The sequence below is a fragment of the Pelecanus crispus genome, chromosome 1 (genome assembly GCF_030463565.1).
Source record: "Pelecanus crispus isolate bPelCri1 chromosome 1, bPelCri1.pri, whole genome shotgun sequence".
In the NCBI taxonomy this organism is placed as follows: Eukaryota; Metazoa; Chordata; class Aves; order Pelecaniformes; family Pelecanidae; genus Pelecanus; species Pelecanus crispus.
The window spans coordinates 87284116-87301255 of NC_134643.1; the positions used below are offsets into that span (position 1 = coordinate 87284116).

Consider the following 17140-nt stretch of genomic DNA (forward strand, 5'->3'; position numbering starts at 1 on the left):
TGGCTGTGCTGCATATTGGTTAACCATGTGTTAAGTGTTCAGAGTGCAAGGCAGTCTATTAATAGAAACGGGGAGTTTGGCACATACTCGCACTTTTTGCCTGACTCCTTCTCACATGCTCCCACAGAAGCTGGGGACAGCATTCTGCATCCTCTGCTTTTCCAGATCTGAGACTTCACACACTGCTGCATCCCTTGAGAAGTCTCAGGGAGGTCAAGACAGCCCTAGACAAGTAAACAAGGGCTGTTCAACCCCAGTGTTGCTGAGATGCGAAAGGCTGAGGAAACCGAAGGTAATGGGGGGGGGGGGGGGTGGCAGATTTCTTGCAGAAAACCTGAGAGCTCGCAGGGTACCCTCTCGGCCCGAAGGCAATGCAAAGCTATTCTCGGCACTGCTCAGCCCAGCCGGGCGCAAGGGGGAATGCTCCTCCTGCCCTCCGCCCCCGCCTCGGGCAGCTCCGCTTGGTAATATCCAGAAGGCTGCAGAGACACGGATACTCCTAAAGTTCCCCAAACAAAGGCTCCACAGCGTTCTGCAAGGCGAAAAGCACTTAGAGCTGGCCAAGGTGCTGTCGCAAGAGTCCTTCTTTGTCCCTTCCAGCCTCCTCAAACACAGAAATAACCGCTCCCCTTCCTTACCGCCGCACGCCCCCTCCCCTCCTCCCAGTCCGCCCGCAGCCCGCGCGGAGCCCACGTCCGCCCGGCCCGCGCCGGCCCACCCAACTTCTCGGGGAACCAGCCGTAGAGCGGCGGCTTCCGGGAAGCAGCCTGAGGGACAGGGGGGTTCAGCGGGGTGCAAAGTTCTCCGCCTAGGGGGAACGGGGCGGGGGGGCACGCAGGAAACCATAGCAGCAACGGAGGCAGGGGCTAGCCGAAGGAGCCAGGAAAGTTTATCTGCACTTGCTGCTGCTAAGGGATCTGTGCTCGGGGTTGGGGGAGCTCGGGCGCCGGGCTGTGCCTCGCATCCTTACCTCGGTGCTGTCGGCAGCGTTCTCCGCCATTTTCCTCCTCAGGAGCAGGCAGCGGGAGGAGTGTTTCATTCCCATAAGAGCTAGCCAAGGGGTTGGGGCTTCAGGGTTGGTGTTTTGTTTTGTGTTTTCAAGGATCTCCAAACACTGGTGTGCGCCAAAGGATAGGGAGAAAAAAAATATTGAAAACAGCAATGAATCAGTCAGCTTTGTCCTTTCTGCGTCGTCCACGGGAATGTTTGTCTCCTCTTATCATCGGGAGCTCCTCCGGCACTTTCAAGTCCTTCTCTTTCTCCCCTCTCCTCCACCTCCAGAGAGCTCTTGGAGAGAGAGGCAGCACACACTCTTCAGGTTAAACTAAAAGGCTGTGGGGCTGTGAGTCCTCCCCTTCAGAGAAAGCAGTCGGGCTAAACAGGAGAGAAGCACCAGCTAATCTGAACTTGGGCGTGCAGTGACCAGCTGGGCATCTTTGTGTCCTGTGGCTACTCTTCCAGAGGCAGAGGGAGCCAGAGACAAAGCAACAGGACAAGGAAATCATAGCCCTTTATTTTCCTTCTTTGGGTTTTTTTCTTTCTGTCTAGGTCCCAGGAAACTTCCTTTAAAGACGGTCACAGAATTTGCCACCCTGTTTCTCCTGTTTCTATGTCTTCTGAAATAGCAATCCCTCCTCCTCCTCCTTCCCCCCCTCCCCCATCCCTTCCCTCTCCCCCTTCCCTCTCCCCCTTCCCTCTCCCTACCCCTTTTGCTCTTGGGCAGAGCTTGGTGCCCTTCTCTGGGAATTGCATTCACGTCTCTTTCGTAGAAAAAAACATTATGTCAAGCTCCCCCCACCCGTCGCCTACACCCTCTCATACACAAGCACGCATTCACACGTATGCACACACGTTGTCTCCCTCTCACACAGACATGCACATTTTTTTTTCTTCCCCATCCCTCCTTTTGAATCAGCAACACTTCTCTTTGCAAGGACTCTCGGCAAGGCTCTTAGAGGGTAACCGAAGAAGCCTGCTCCAGCTTCTTTCCTCCGAGTTAAGTAGCAAACCTGCTTTCTTAATATAGCTTCTCGTGTGTGTGCTCCCAGCTTCTGCTTTACTTTTAGTTTTTCAGCGGGATCCACGCTCCATCAGGTAGAAATATAGTCCCGATCCGGGTGCAGCTCCTGCTGAAAAGGGGGGCGCGAGGGGCAGAGGGAGAGGTCTTGCTGGGGAGGGAGGGGGCTAAAGGTGTTTTGAACGTCTTTGTAGCCTTTTGCTAATGACATCTTCCTCTGTGGGAGTGCATTGCCACCTTCCCCACACATTTAATCTTGCTTTCACTCCTCCGGGAACTTTCTAGTTCTGAGTTGTCAGCTGGGAGGATTAGGTTTACCTCACTCGTGTTGCTGTGGATAAGGGCGGGAGAGGGGGCGTATTACATAATTAATCATTCCAACTTCACTTTCTGCGGCTCCATCTCCAGCCCACTGTTCTCACGTTTCTGTTTTGTTTTTATACGGAGGAGGTGAGAAAATAATGCTGGTGTGTGGATATATGTTGCTCGAAGGATTTCAAGGACCAGAACAGGATTGCTGCTCTCTGAACAGTTTGAAATAATTTCCGCTGGGGGTGCCAATGGAGACCTGGAGAAGAGGTTTGAAAGATTACTTTTGATGCATATTTTAAGCACATAGCCAGCTCACATGCATCATCAGTAACAGATTATGATAGATTGAGGTTTTGAATTTTTGTCCCCTGCAGCCTATTTTAATGTTTTTTAATTAGACTTTATCCTCAGCTGACCTCTGGAATACTGACATACCATGAAGTACTGCCAAAACAACAGGAGGTCCCTGGGCACATAAGGAGGCTGAAATATTCCTGGGGGTAGGGGAATGGATATAGAGAATGTGAATTAAAGAGCAGAGAGCAAAATTATTCTCCTACCCCATGGGGATGAGGAGGTGGGGCCAAGAAAATTAAATAAGCAAATTCCTCCCTTTTACTTGAATGACCCTCAAATTCTTGTTCAGACACAGATCAGTAGGTATGCAATAGATTTCAGGGATTTGTAATAAATCACGTAGAAGTAAGCAACCCAGGGAAGCAGAAGGTGTGTGGTATGCTGAAATGTCAAGTGACAATGAGTGTGCCATGTAGGGTACAGCGATACCATATGAAAAGGTTTCAGAATGTGAGAGTAACAGACACATGTGCCATACAGCTTGAGATTGAATCTCTGAGATACATTGCAGAGCCATTTGATCATTCAATTTTTCACAAGCCTCTGATTTCCTGCTACTCCTTTCAGCTCACATTTATTGTAACATTTCAAGTTCTTTCATTAGCTCTACACCACTGCTAATTTTTTCAATAATCATCCATCGTTCTTTATTTATAAAATAGAATTTTATTTCACGCCTTCTAGGCATGAGGCTCAGATGATGACAGAAGTGGAAGCAGGCCATTTCCCCTTTTCTCTGGGACATTCATAGAGCTCTTGAAGGTCTTTAAACCCTTCAAACACAAAAACCCTTATAGAAGCTATAGAAGCCGATAGAAGCTATTTTAGAGTATTGCAAAGCTACCCTCGCAGTCTTGGGCTGTGGACTTCTAGGTGGAGGGATAAGGAAAAAAATAATCTGCAAAAAAAAATTTAATGTCTCTGCAACCTTTGTCACAATGTTTTTCTCTGCTATGTCATGAATATCTGGTGGTTAGGGAGTGCATGGAGTTTTAGTCTATATGTATGTGGGCTAACCTGCATAGTTTTAGTGTGTCTTCTCTGTTTTCAGGTGATACACACAGATAAACTTAGCCTAATTAAATCTTTTAAAATAAACCAGTGTTCTATATAGAGAAAAAGAACTAGATTTTTCAAAACTACTCCAGGACATATTTTCCAGTTTTCCCTGACAGCTGGGTCTGTATTTTTGGTACAGCTCAATCACTCTTTAGTCAGCTAAATGAGGCATCAAATTTTCAAAAGCACTCAGCAACTGGCAAGACTGGCAGGCAGAGATTTAATATGTCCTTCCTTCTTCTGCTTCAGATACTGCATGACTTTCCCTGGCACCTATTCTTATCCTCCTCCACCTCTTTGTCAACACAGATGTTACGTGACTGCTCATCCTTGAACATGGTGCTGATGCTTTACAGATACCAGGAAAACCTTCCAGTCTCATGATTTCCAGCATAAGCATGAATGTTTTGGTCCTGAACTTCTTTGGAAATCTGCCAGATGGTTGGTGTCCTTTTATATTCTATATGTGATTGAGGAAACTGCTTTGAAAGCACACACCATTTGCTCTAGTCTGTTTTATTCTGAAGGGAAAATTGTTTGTCCTTCAGCACTTTTTTTAACCAGTCATTGGGTAGAAGTTATTCATTGCAAGAATCAATTAGCAGTATCAGTTAAGAGGCTGAAGGCAGCCTGTTTACACATACAGATGTCTGTGTGCACACAGATACTTGGCCAATCCTTCAGTTTGAACATGGGCCTCAGTGCAAGTTCCTGTTGATACTGAAATTCACAGGAACACTGCACTTGAGGAATATGAACTTTCATACAGTTTACAATTCTGCGCTCAGACATGTGAATACAAATCCTGCTGACATCTGCGGTTACCTGAGGGTGATAGTTGGCCATTGGAACTGAGCTTGGGAACATATTTCTGATCCCCTGTTTTGTTACATCTCAAGAAAGAGTACTGTAATGAAGAAAATGTCATGGTAGTAAAAGTGCATTTGTAACAAAGCCAAAAGTTGTCAAAAGCATCTTCTGAATTTAAATACATCACGTATAAGTACATGTGAAGGTCACAATGTATTACAAATGGAGTGGGGTGGTGCTGAAGAGAAAATGGAAAAGGAAGCATTTATTACTTCAGATTTCCAATGATAGCAGCTGTGGTTGAGGCTGCTTTGCTACTTGCTGAGTGTGGCAATAATACTGTGCTGGCCCTCAGAAGATTCAGACTTATTGCCAACTTTGTCATTAGCTTGGATGAAATCCAAATGTCTGCACTTGAGGTGGGATAATCCTGTGCATTGCTACAGTCTAAGAAATTGTGTAGCAGTCCTGATGGAAAGCATCTGGGGGTTACGGGGTGGGGCTGGAGCTAGGTTGAATATGACTCATCATGCTTTCTCACTGCATAAAAGGCAAACCATATAATTACCTACATTAAATAGAAAGTGGCCAGTAGAACAAGGGAAGTATGATTTTCTCTCTGCTTGGCACTGGTGAGACTGCATCTTTGATTCTGTGTCCAGTGCTGGGTCCCCTGGTTCAAGAGGGAGGTGGATACATTGGAGATGATTCACTGAAAGACTGCTATGATGGTCTCTTAGGGCACTAACCTCCAAGGAGCATTGGGCTTGTTGGGTTTGGTGAAGAAGAGGTCAAGGGGCACCCAGTAGTGGCTCATGACTACCTTTAAGGATTATAACTAAGATAAGCCAAACTCCTCTTGTTACAGTCAGATGATATGAAAAAGGGCAACAGCTGCAAGCAAACATAAAAAAGCCTAACCTTTCTTTGTGCTTTATACATCAAGGAAAGCCTTTTTTTTTTCAATTGCACATCTGTGCCTGAGGATAATGTCTGCGCAATGTGGGATCTGCTAAAGATAAAGCTAAAGACATACATGAACAGGATAACATCTTTTTCTTCTGATAAAAACTTTCTCCCCAAAATAATTTTGGGGGAATAAGATGGAATGAAGTCGCTGCTGTGATGATTCCAAGTGAAGTAGGTAAGAATTACTTCAAACATTGACAATTTGGCATCATTTCAAGTAGGAGTCAATAGCAGTGCTCCGGTTGAACAATGGACAGGAAATGCAAGGATGAATAAGGAGAGGAAGAGAAAATATGAATAAGGAAGGAGTTCAGGTGGAGGACTGGCAGAAGAGGACTGGCAGAGAAGATGAAAAAAATGTGTAGCAAAGTTCTGCATAGGGAAGCACAGCATAGCCATGGTAGGCAAATAAAAGCAGTGATGAAAAGGCTGAAGACAGGAGAAGGTAAAATAGAATAGCACTTTGTGTCACAGATAGTATTCATATGGCCTGGATCAATGTTAAACTGTTACATTTATTAATGTTCTGTCATATAAAATGGAGTCCTTCCATTGGGTCTTCCAAACCCTCCTGCCACCCCCATTTCTGCAGCTTTGGCCATCTCTTCCCCAATCACTTATTCACAGGTCATAAGGAAGATTAAACCAGGAGTTTTCACGTTTCTTAATACCTTGCATCTTGGTGAAGGGAGGAAGGCAGGGCATAATCAGCCTGGAAAAGACTTCTTCCCTTCTGTTTGACCTCAGACTTCAGCACAAAGACTGGGAATCAGGTGCCTTTCTTCCTTATTGTTTGTTTAGAAAAGTGGGGAAGGGTTTTACACAGAGACTGGGAGCAACCACTGGGCTACAAATCCAATTCCTATCTGGATGAGAAAATACTGTTGGAAAAATCTATTCCTGCTCCAAAATCCCCACTAAATTTTGTTATCTGATCAAAGGAAGACATGGAGCAGGATGCTTTTGTAGTATCACCTTAGATTGTTCTTTCAAGTTAATAGCACTGTACTAATTGATGACAGCTGTGATTTTTGCCCTTTAAGTGAAAAACTGCCCTAACTGATAAGCCAACACTAACTAGTTCTCATATTTTTTTTCCTTTTTTTTTTTTCTTTTCTTCTGCAATCTTGAGAAATTTACTGGGTTTGAGTGATGTTAGTTCCTTACCTGTTATTGAAGGTAATGTTACTGGTCAGAAAGTTGCAGTGATTTCCTTTGCCTCAAAACATACATTATGTTTGGCGGTCTCTCCAATCTCTTCATGCGTCTTCTACCCCCACTATGACTCTCAAAAATGCCAGTAGTTCAAATATTTCTCTTGTTTCCTGCAATTCTCCAAGTTAATTTTGAAGATTCTGAAGTGAATTCTAATTGACACTGTGGATTTAAATATCTTATTTTATTTATGCTGTTCCTTCCTGGTCCTTTAGCCTTTCCTCATTAACTTTTTTCGCCCATGTATCATCATCTTATTATCCTTCTTCATGAACACTAATGCATTCCAGACTTCTCCTGAGAATCACTGCAGTTTTCAACCATTGATGCTAGGTTTGAGTGAGGAAGGGTCTATCAGAAGCTAAACTGATCTGAGATACCCACTGCCACAAGCCAAGAATATATGTCTAGGGCTCAGTGTTAAATTATAGAAACCTTGTCATGAACTGAACCCTTAGCTATGCTTACAGATAATGACACACCAGAGAACTACCTTGTCCCTTGCAGGTTCATCACCAGAATTTTTATATTTTTCCAAGGTTGTAGACTTCATTTTATTTAACAACATAAACTCTATTTTGCAGTCAAAAAACTGAAAATTTAATATAAATTTAACCCAAATGTTAATTCCATTTTTTTTTTTTTCATTGTGAGTGCTGAACTCTTAAAAAGTTGTAACTGGGTCAGCTGGAAGAAAGTCCTATTCTGACAACTTCTATAAAGGCCACCAAAGTGGGTCTCCAATCCTCTATGGATTAGAGGAGCTAAGCAGGCTGTTGAGAATTGAGATTACTCCAATGGCAGAGATAAATGGGCATAATATCATGGTATGTTAGATGCTGTCCTGCATAAGTGATAATACAATATTTTTTGGTTCCCACCTAACTTTTTGAACCATTACAAATCACATGCACTCAGAACAGACAACAAAATACCTCTGAAGTTTGATGGCAAAGTCATCTTCAAGTTATGAGGCACCTAAGAAATATTATGCAAAATATTTTCCCATATAAAGTAAGAAAAACATGAATATACTGGAGTGAGCCCACTGAAGGGCCACAAAAATTGTTAAGTAACTGGAGAGCTCTCTTATATGAAGATACGCTGAGAGCACTTGATGGGAGAGGGGTGAAGAAGATGGAGACAGACTCTTCTCAATGGTATCCAGCAAAAGGACAAGAGGAAACAGGCACAAATTGAAATACAGGACATAAAAACCTAAGAAAAAACCCTTTTTTACTGTAAGCGTGACCAAAGACATTTTGGAGTCTTTTTCCTTAGACATATTCAAAACCTGACTATAAATGGCCCCAAGCAACTTGCTGTAGTTGATCATTTGAGTGGGGGGGTTGGACTACTTGATTTCCAGAGGTCTTTTCCAACCTCAATGATTCTGTGATTCTGTGTGATTCTGGAAGATCTATGAAAATCACTTAGATGTCTCTGTCAGGTCTGGCAAACAGCCATCTGTCTTCTTGCTTTCTCTTCCATGTTACTCCTGAAGCCTTGAAAAAAAAAGATTATATATGTACACTCTTGTACCAAGGTGATTTGATACGTGCAGCCAGTGCTTTTACAGAAAAAGTATGCTGGGAGAAGTGAAAGACTGTGGCTTGCATTCTATTCTTGAGTGCTCAGAGGAGAGAAGGCATGTAATTTTTTTTGAAGAGCTAAACCTCATTATAATGCCATCCCCCATAAGCTGTCAATGGGTGGAGAATATTGCATCTGGGCACACAGCTTATCAGAAAGAAAGTGAAGTAATACTCTCAGAATCACGAACCCATCTTTACTGAAATGAAATGCAAATCACCAGCTTCCATCTTGTCTTGTCACTTTCTGCTCTTGTGTGATAGCTTTTGAGAAACTTTCCTTTCTGAGAAAAACTCTACCTTCTGCCTTATATTGTTTGCTGGAATCTGAGATGGAATTTCTGTATTTAAATAAAAGACCCATTTCTGTTTCATCTGCCCTGCTTTTCTCTCATCCTGGGTTATAGTATGCTTAGCAAGTCTGAGGTGAAGACCAGATAAGTAGAAATATACCTATTCATTCAAACAAGATGTTTTGTTGATTTGTGTCAAATCTTAGTTTTTTCTTTTCTTCTTAGGCCACAGTCTGCTTAAACTTTTAAATTGTTGTGTCACTTAGGGTTAAAGGAATTTAACTAGACCACAGATGAAGTTGCAACAATTGAGATTACTCCTTTCTTTTCTTTCTTTGCCCAATGGCAGGTCGTCTGGGTTTCTGTCACTTTCTGGTTTTCACCCATTCTCAAACTTCCTTTCTTTTTCTTTCCTTTTTTTCCTCTCACCTTTGTTGAGGGATAGACTATTGATTTCTTGCTAGATTGGAAAATGCTAGAGGCATTTATTTGCCTTCTTCAGTGATATGCATAAGGCTTTGGGAGCACTCTTGTAAAACATTTGAACTGGAAGATCCATGAAAATCACTTAGATGTCTCTGTCAGGTCTGGCAAATAGCTGTCTGTCTTCTTGCTTTCTCTTCCATAACTGTCTTATACAGTAAGTCATGCTGCTATGTGTCTCACTTTTTCCTGTTGTGAACAATTTTCTTCAAACACATGCACATGTGTTCAGCTGTCACTGTCGACAAGCAACCAGCTGTAACTATGATAGTGGGTTGGCATTTTTTTTTTCTCTTCCCAGTTTGGTATTTTCCTTCCTCTTCCATTAAGGAAAATTGCCAAAATGCTGCTGCCTCCCACTAAAACATGAAAATTAAGAAAGTTTGATCAGTACTGCATGTATTTCATGAGCTGAGAGCAACCTAGCTTATTTTCCAAGAACCAGCCTAGAGCTTAGCAAAAGTGAGGTCATACTTCTTTACAATGTTGCCTGATGATGGTCCCCAATAAATTAAATACAATCAGGTTTTGGCCAGGTTATAGTGTAGAGTCAGCACTCTGAGGTGCCTAAGATGATGATTTTTCTGGCTGCAAACAGAGCTCACCCTCCTGGGTTATTGATCTGGTTGTGGACCTTGGCAATTGATGTGGTTGTGGACTTTGGCAGAATCTAGAGATCCTGCTAGTTCATCTGTGGTCCCTGCCAGAGAGAAGATCGACTTATTTATACTAAACTCTGCATAATACAGGTAAAATTGTGTGACCTAGGTGTTAATGGTGCCCATCTTCTCTCTTCTTCAAACTAAATAAAATAGAAGATGGTAGAAGCAAAAGAGCCAAAATTGAGAAGTACATGAACTTTATATGTGGCATACTTTTTTCTTTCCAGGAAAAAACATTTCATGAACAGTGCATAATGGTTTTGCTGTAGTGTTCAGAAATCTGCTTGATATAATAAAAAACCTCTGGAAATACAGATGTATTTGGTATCATTTTTTGAAGATGAAGAAGTCAGTTAGTACAGCAGAATTGTTCACAGGTTGGATGACAGTGAAAGCTTGCCTCTGAGAAGGGAAAGGGAAGGGGAGCAAGAACATAGCTGGTACTACTAAAGGCAAGGCGAAGCTTCCTTATGGAAAGAGCTTTTGATACTAGCTATTTTTGTTACCGACATGGCCTAGAGAAGCCCATCAAGCTCAGAACCCCATTGTTCTAGGTATTGCCCTTCAGATCCTGCTTCAGTAGTTTGCCACTAAGTAGATGAGAGCAAAGCATTATTTCCCTGATTCTTGCTTTACACTTGTGCCACAGAGCTCAAGTAAATTACATGCAACATACAACAAATTCCAGGAGGGCTGGGCCAGAGCCAGTTTTCAGGTCTATTTCAGTAGCTGACAGGATCTTCCTGTCCATAAACCTAAGAACTGGCAGGCTGGAAAAAACTTGAAGCAAAATTCAAGCTGCTAGATCAAAACAGTACATAATTAAAAATGGAGGATTTGGAAAAAAAGTGATGCAGAATTAGAATCCTTGTGACTAAGCTAATTTGTGTGATCCATTCCTTTTCATTAGGAACACTACCTACTACAGTGTGGAAACAAGAAGAATAGAATGGATGGGTTTAACAAGAAGGGTAAACCACTACTACAACTCCAAAATAAAATGTTCTTATCTTTACTGCAGTCTTGGGACCTGCAAGAGGTTTGACAAAATATATAATCTCTTAATGACAAAAAAATATGAGAAAGTGGCACATTCTCTCCCTTGCACCTAGTACATTCTGGAAATACATTAAAATGATGATTTATAAGTAGTAAATCCATGTATGTACCAGCTTCCAAAGAACTACCAGCTTGGTGAGGAGGAGAAAGGAAACCTACAGCAATCTAAACCACAGAGGATTCATGTTAAAAGTAAATTTAAGGCATGTTTTTAAAATGGCGTATGAAAGGTCATGTTCATGCTGTAAGAGTATGAGCTCAGGAGGAATTTGAGACATACTGGCCTCAAAAATAATACACTGTTCTGTGTCTTTTGCTGTCAGAATAAATAAAAAAAACCCCAACAACCTTAAGCCACAATGAATCCTATAATGGTCCATGCAAATTATGGTCAAACAATGGGAAAGCTTATTGAAGTTTAACACCTGTAGGTGTTAAATACACACATGGTTAGAAGCATTAGATTTTCATCTTGTCTGCCCCAATTTACTAGATGATTTTATCTAATTTCCAGTTTTGCAATCTATAATATTAATATGTAAGTTAATATTAAACTATAATATTAGCCTGCATTTTGGGGTGTGGAGAATTAGTTGATGGCTGTACGTGCTTTGTGTCTATATGTTTACAGACAATACAGAAGTCTCCCTAAGTGCAAAGTATTATTTAAAGCACTTCTTATATGTGACACAAGGATTGGAGAGACCACCTGGATTATCATTTCAGGTACTGTTAATGGGACATCATCAACTATTACAATGATATTTGTAATACCATTGTAAACACCCATACACTGCAAACTTATACTATAGTAATCATCCCATACACTGCAAACCAAACATGCTTCATTGTCCAGTACAATCTTAGAATTTGCAGTACCAAAGAGCAAAAAGTCCTCAAACTGTGGTTTGCAAAAGGAAGAGAGCAGAAGAGATCGAGGGCATGGTCAAGTAAAGAGTACTGTCAAATAGAGTAGCCTAATCTTGGCTAGAGCCTAATGCATTTTATATGTTTTTAGATTAGATTTTTAAAATTATTTTGCTTCTCTGAGTGATACTCTGCCGTATCTAAAAGCTGTTTTATCTTCAGCACAACTATAGTTGTGAGTGGATGACAGAAAAATTCTCACATCTGGAACCACCCTAAAAGGACAGCAATTATGAATGGCCCTTGTGGCAAGATTTAAGGAATTTTAAGTTTTAAATGTGATATAAGATTGAAATTCAAGTTCGCCTATATTTTGTGACCATTGCAGAAGCCTGTGAAAACTATAAAATATAAATGTACTAATCAGGATATTCCAACATGGCTTGTTGCTGTGCTCTCAAGCCTGGTCATCCTGACCTCTGAGCCATCAGTTCCATGTATAGTCACAGCTAATTTAAAATATGGTTGTTAAAGACTAACAGTTCTGAATATGTAGTGATGATGATTAGTATAGCCTAAGTGTTGACTGCTACCAAGAAGTGTGTTGCTGATGAATGAATTTAGAAAAAATTTAGTTTTACAGTTTACAACTGGCCTGATTTCTCAGTTTTCTAAGCACTGTCATTCCAGCAATCTCTAATTCCATAACTGATATGTAATATACAGATACATTCATTTGCAACAAGTTACAGTCACAGTGTAGCTGTGTATCTTGGCTGTGCCAGTGTGCATACTCAGCACAATCACTAATTCTTTGGGTGACTGAGGAACTCTACAGATAGTTTCTGCTGGCTGAGACAACTAATTTGAGACAATTATTGACATGATATGAGGTGGTTGACCGAACTCCTAGTTGCCTTCACAACAAAGTATTTGACAAAGCACTGCAGAATCTCTCCAAGTGGGAATTTCAGACAGTCCTGGAGATTTCTCCAGGCAGTTCCTGCTGTGTATAAGCCAACTGACAGGCACTGTTAGTATGGCATTATCTCAGAGGTGTCCCCAGGTAGTTGCTCCTGCAGAATTGACCAAACTGTACATAGATAAGATATTTTAACTAGTTATTAGAACTGTTCTTGCAGATAGAGAAATGTTTGCACCTAACACTTAAGACATCTAGACTAGGTTTACACACATAAGACTGTGTGCCAGCTGTATGATAAGAATTCAGTGGAGCAGCAGTTCAGTGAGTCTCATCTGATTCAGCTGAAGATGTCTTTGCAAAGACACTTGCAACAGAGACTTAGAGCATCACTGTCTGGACACCAGCTGACCAACCTGTTTGAGAGATTTGATTTCCTATGTGAACATTATCTTATGCAAAAAATCCTAATAAATCAGTATTTTTTAACAAACAATCTGTCTTATGAGTGTCTGTAGCACCCATTCTTATGTACATCACTTCTATTAGAATGTTCATTGACAGAGGGGGAAAGGTCTGGGCCCAAAACCCCATGAGAAACTGGGACTTTGGCTCAGAAGCAAACTTCCTTTCAGAGAGGTAAATAAAAGTTTGTGTATATTGAGGACTGCATTGTACCTGGGTCTTTACCTCCCAGAGTGAATTGTTGTTTAAAAAGGGGTATTACCAACTTTTATAGCCACGATTCACAGAAAAGGAGTTCCTTAAGCTTTTCTGAGAAAGGATGGGGAAAAAAACCAACTTTGGAAGAGGGGACATGGAGGTGTGTATTTTTTAAGACATTGCTTTGTACCACTGTCCTCCTCAGCTTTTCCTAGTGGCAAACTCTTCATCATGGTGCAGCTGGCAAGCTTCACATTCAGCATACTGTTTGTTCTGGACCATACACTTAAGTTCCTAGTGCTCCTCTTGTCCTGTCCAAGGATCCAAGTATATCTGAACCATTGTGTCACAGTTCCCTGTTCCCTTGTAAAAAGAAAAAAGTAGCATTTCCCTCCCTTGTAACAGTGCAATGAAAGTAAACATACTGGTTGGGAAGCAGTGGTATATAGTGGTCTCCAAGGATTAGTGCTGAAGTGTTCCTTCAGTGCCCACAATGCACACTTGGGGTCACATGTGGCCTAGCAGTTCTTCTGTCCTTTTCTGGCCATACAGCTTATGTTCCATCACTTCTAATAGCACCAGAAAGCTCAAACCCAGTCTCAGAGCCCAGAATAATGTGTGACCAAGCCAGGGCCTTCCAAAAACAATCCACCAGTCAAAACTTAATTGTGTTGTGGACCTTCATTTCTCATTTAGAAAGGAGGAGAGGAGACCCTGCCATCTGTTTCAGTCTGTAGTTGCATCCTTGTACTGTTGTCCCAAATAGGGCTCGTTTACCCGGTGTGCAATAAGCCAATCTTCACATGCTGAGATGAGATATTGTTTATTCACAAAGTTGCGCAAGTTTGGGTGCTAGGTGGCTTTCCACAAAGCTAGCACACCGAGTCATCAAGTCAGCATCCATTTATACACATTCATCACCATATTTAATTCCCTAATACATATGAAGTGCTATGATTGGTTAAAATCTCTTTGCCTACTCTTTAAATTAATGAGCATGCTCAGTTGTCCTTCAGTTTGAGCCTGGGGTGTAATTGTGGTAGGGGGTTCATGAGTCAGTGGTCGCAATCTCCCCCTGCCAGAATTACCTTTCCCCTAATTTCCTTCTTGGTAGATCATAAGCAACTTCTCATGGTTTACTAATCAAGTCAGTAATACATCACCTAGACTTCTGCTCTCGGACAATCTGTTCACTAAACAAAAGCATAGTTAGGGTAGGGCCTTACAATGGACATCTACAGCAGCATCACTTTTGGACAACACTGGCAGGGAAGGTCTGTTTTCCAGAAAGACATGCAATTTTTCCATTGAGACTCCTATTTCAACATCACAAGGATCAATTTGAGTGTGCATGCCAGAGCAGAACGGTGCCTCAAGAGATTATTAGAGGAACAGGGGTTTTAATCCCTAGATCACAGAACCAGAAATTTGCTGGAACTGGTAGTTATAGAAATTATTGTCCTCTAATGGGCATCTATGTGAACCAGTGTATGAAATGATTTGGTGACCTCAAGAGCTGAACTAGCACAATGTTGGGGCTGTTGGAGGGTGGGTCCAAAGGGCAAGGTGCAGAAATTTTGCCTTTGGTGTTAAGAAAAAACGTGACTAAACCCACAGCTGCAATCCTGTGTTTATGGTGGAGATAGTGATTCGTTAATGCCTGTACCAGCAATTTCAGTAAAGATTCCAATATTAATTTGAATATGCCAATAGGTTTCTGTACATGGTCACTGAGACACTGACTTTCTCATTTTTAATGTGTTATTCTACCATCTGAAGACTGACTTATTCAGAATGAAGGACAGTGAGGTTTCTGGTAAAATCAGCTCCTTGAAAGTAATTACCATGTGAACACCACCAGGGGAAGGTGTGGAAATAGCACCTGGGGAGGGATAAGAAAGAGGAGTTTTAAGCTGCTCAGAATTTGCATCCTGAGTGTTCTTGCTGCTGTAATATGCTGAAGTTCATTATATCGATGCATTTCTGCTTATTATTTATATTATTATTGCTCGACCTGTAATATTCTACATAACCAAGAGCTCCATGGATAAATCTCAGCTTCCTTTTTTCAGATTATTACATTTATTTTCCAAAATTTAAACAGATATCCAAATTTCCATGCAAGAGAAAATATCTCTGAGCATAAGCCCATGCCTTCATATTGTCCCCAGTTTTGTGGTGTTAGGGGAAAACTCAGAATGCTTGAGGACATGTTGTCTTTTCTTCAATTCTCTTGTATAATTTAAGCCCTTCAGACTGTTTACAGCTCCTGAAAGGTCCCTCAGGCCCTTGATCACAGGCTAGATACCACAAGCATGTACTAAATGGTATTAAATGTCATTGCTTCCAAAAAGACCTTGAGCGTGCTGGAGGTTCTCTGTACAGGAGAGAACTCTGGTCTAAGTCAGCATTTATGGCTGCTTCAGTGAGACTGAGCAAGTGGAACAGGAATAAGATTATGGCCTGTTGAATGGTCTGAGGGTAGTTTCTTTTTGGACTACTTTTCTGATGTAGAAATGTTGATAGAAATTTTTTCAAGTTAATAAAACTGTTAATACTTTTCTTGAATAGAGTTAATTTCATTTAAAGTGTTCCTTCACTGGCTGAGAACTGGAGCATAGCAAAAATTCTGGGAGCCTAGATCAAGCCATGTATTTCTAAGTGGACTAACTAACTAAACTGAAGACTAAATGTTCAGCTAGTAGGCAGAAAGGTAAAGGTTGTTGCTTTATTCAGAAGCAACCTGAAAATTATACTTCTGAATCCTGGCGAGGACAAGTGCTAGGTTGTTGAGACTACTGACCACTAGGCAGGTTATCTTGCATTTTATGCCTGAAAAAAATCATGGCCACAAATGCTTTCAGGAGCCAAATATGAAATTGTGTCAGATACTCCTGAGGATAAGAAGTGAATGTGAGGTATCACACAGGAGTGAAAGAGAAGGTTGATATCTTCAAGGATGCAGTGGCTATTACAAAATCATGTATAGATCAGTGATCATTATTGCACAAAAGGAGACTGAAACACGTTCAGCTTGTTTACTATACCAAAGCAGAGGCTGAGAGGAAAGCAATTAGTCTATCAATACACTAGGAATAAACAGAAGACCAGGGAAGCAGTTGTCTCAGCTAAAGGACAAAGTTGACCCAAGAGCGAAAAGATATAAAGTTGCCAGGATTAAATTTAGGTTAGAAATTACTAGTAGTCCTCTGAGCAGGAAGTCTGGAACAGCCAGCTACTAGGGGCAGCAGGGCAAGCAATCTGCCTAGTTTTAAGACAGCACTCAATATGTTACGAGCATTTGCTGAGATAATGTAAATGGATGTACTTTTTTTTTTACTTGCCATACTCAGCACTGAGAAGATAATATAAGCACAGAAGAGATCAATGTCAGGTTGTTGCATCCAAAAAAGAACTCCAATTTAGAGGCTACAGAAATTTTTACATGATTTTTCTATTTTATTTTGAACAATGTAAAACACAAGGCTACAATCAGCTGGTAAATTTTGATATTCCTGCACAGAGAAAAGCACTCTTATTCACAATACTTGTAAATGATTAGCTCTAGGTGCTTCTTTAAGATTCCCCATGTGTAAGAAAACTTTTCTGCCATCTCTGAAAGAAACAGCTACTGGTGAAGTAGCATGGCATGGCCCAAAGTGTAACAGCTGGGTAGAAGCCTCCCAAGTTTATGATGTCTAGTATTTTGGATTCAGGTGGGGGAAGAAGAACTTATGTCATGCTGCCCATCAACACCAACATCAGGACTTTTCCACAAAACATCAGCTCAAACTTTACTGTGCAGCAGATGAAGACCCTGGAATTCCCTAGCAATTGAGAGGTGAGTAGGGCTGGCGGGA

The 17140-nt window shown here is 41.4% G+C and overlaps 1 protein-coding gene across 1 annotated transcript in view; it reads right to left on the minus strand.

Annotated features, from left to right (window-relative positions):
* Positions 1–1752, minus strand: part of PRMT8 (protein arginine methyltransferase 8) — an 82134-nt gene extending 80382 nt beyond the window's left edge. Inside the window, exons 1-2 of the mRNA XM_075722490.1 lie at positions 1705–1752; positions 971–1114 (exon numbers count right to left, since the gene is read on the minus strand). Of these exons, the coding sequence (XP_075578605.1) occupies positions 971–1114; positions 1705–1752 (192 nt within the window). The remainder of the gene's footprint in view (positions 1–970; positions 1115–1704) is intronic.
* Positions 1753–17140: the final 15388 nt, after the last annotated feature.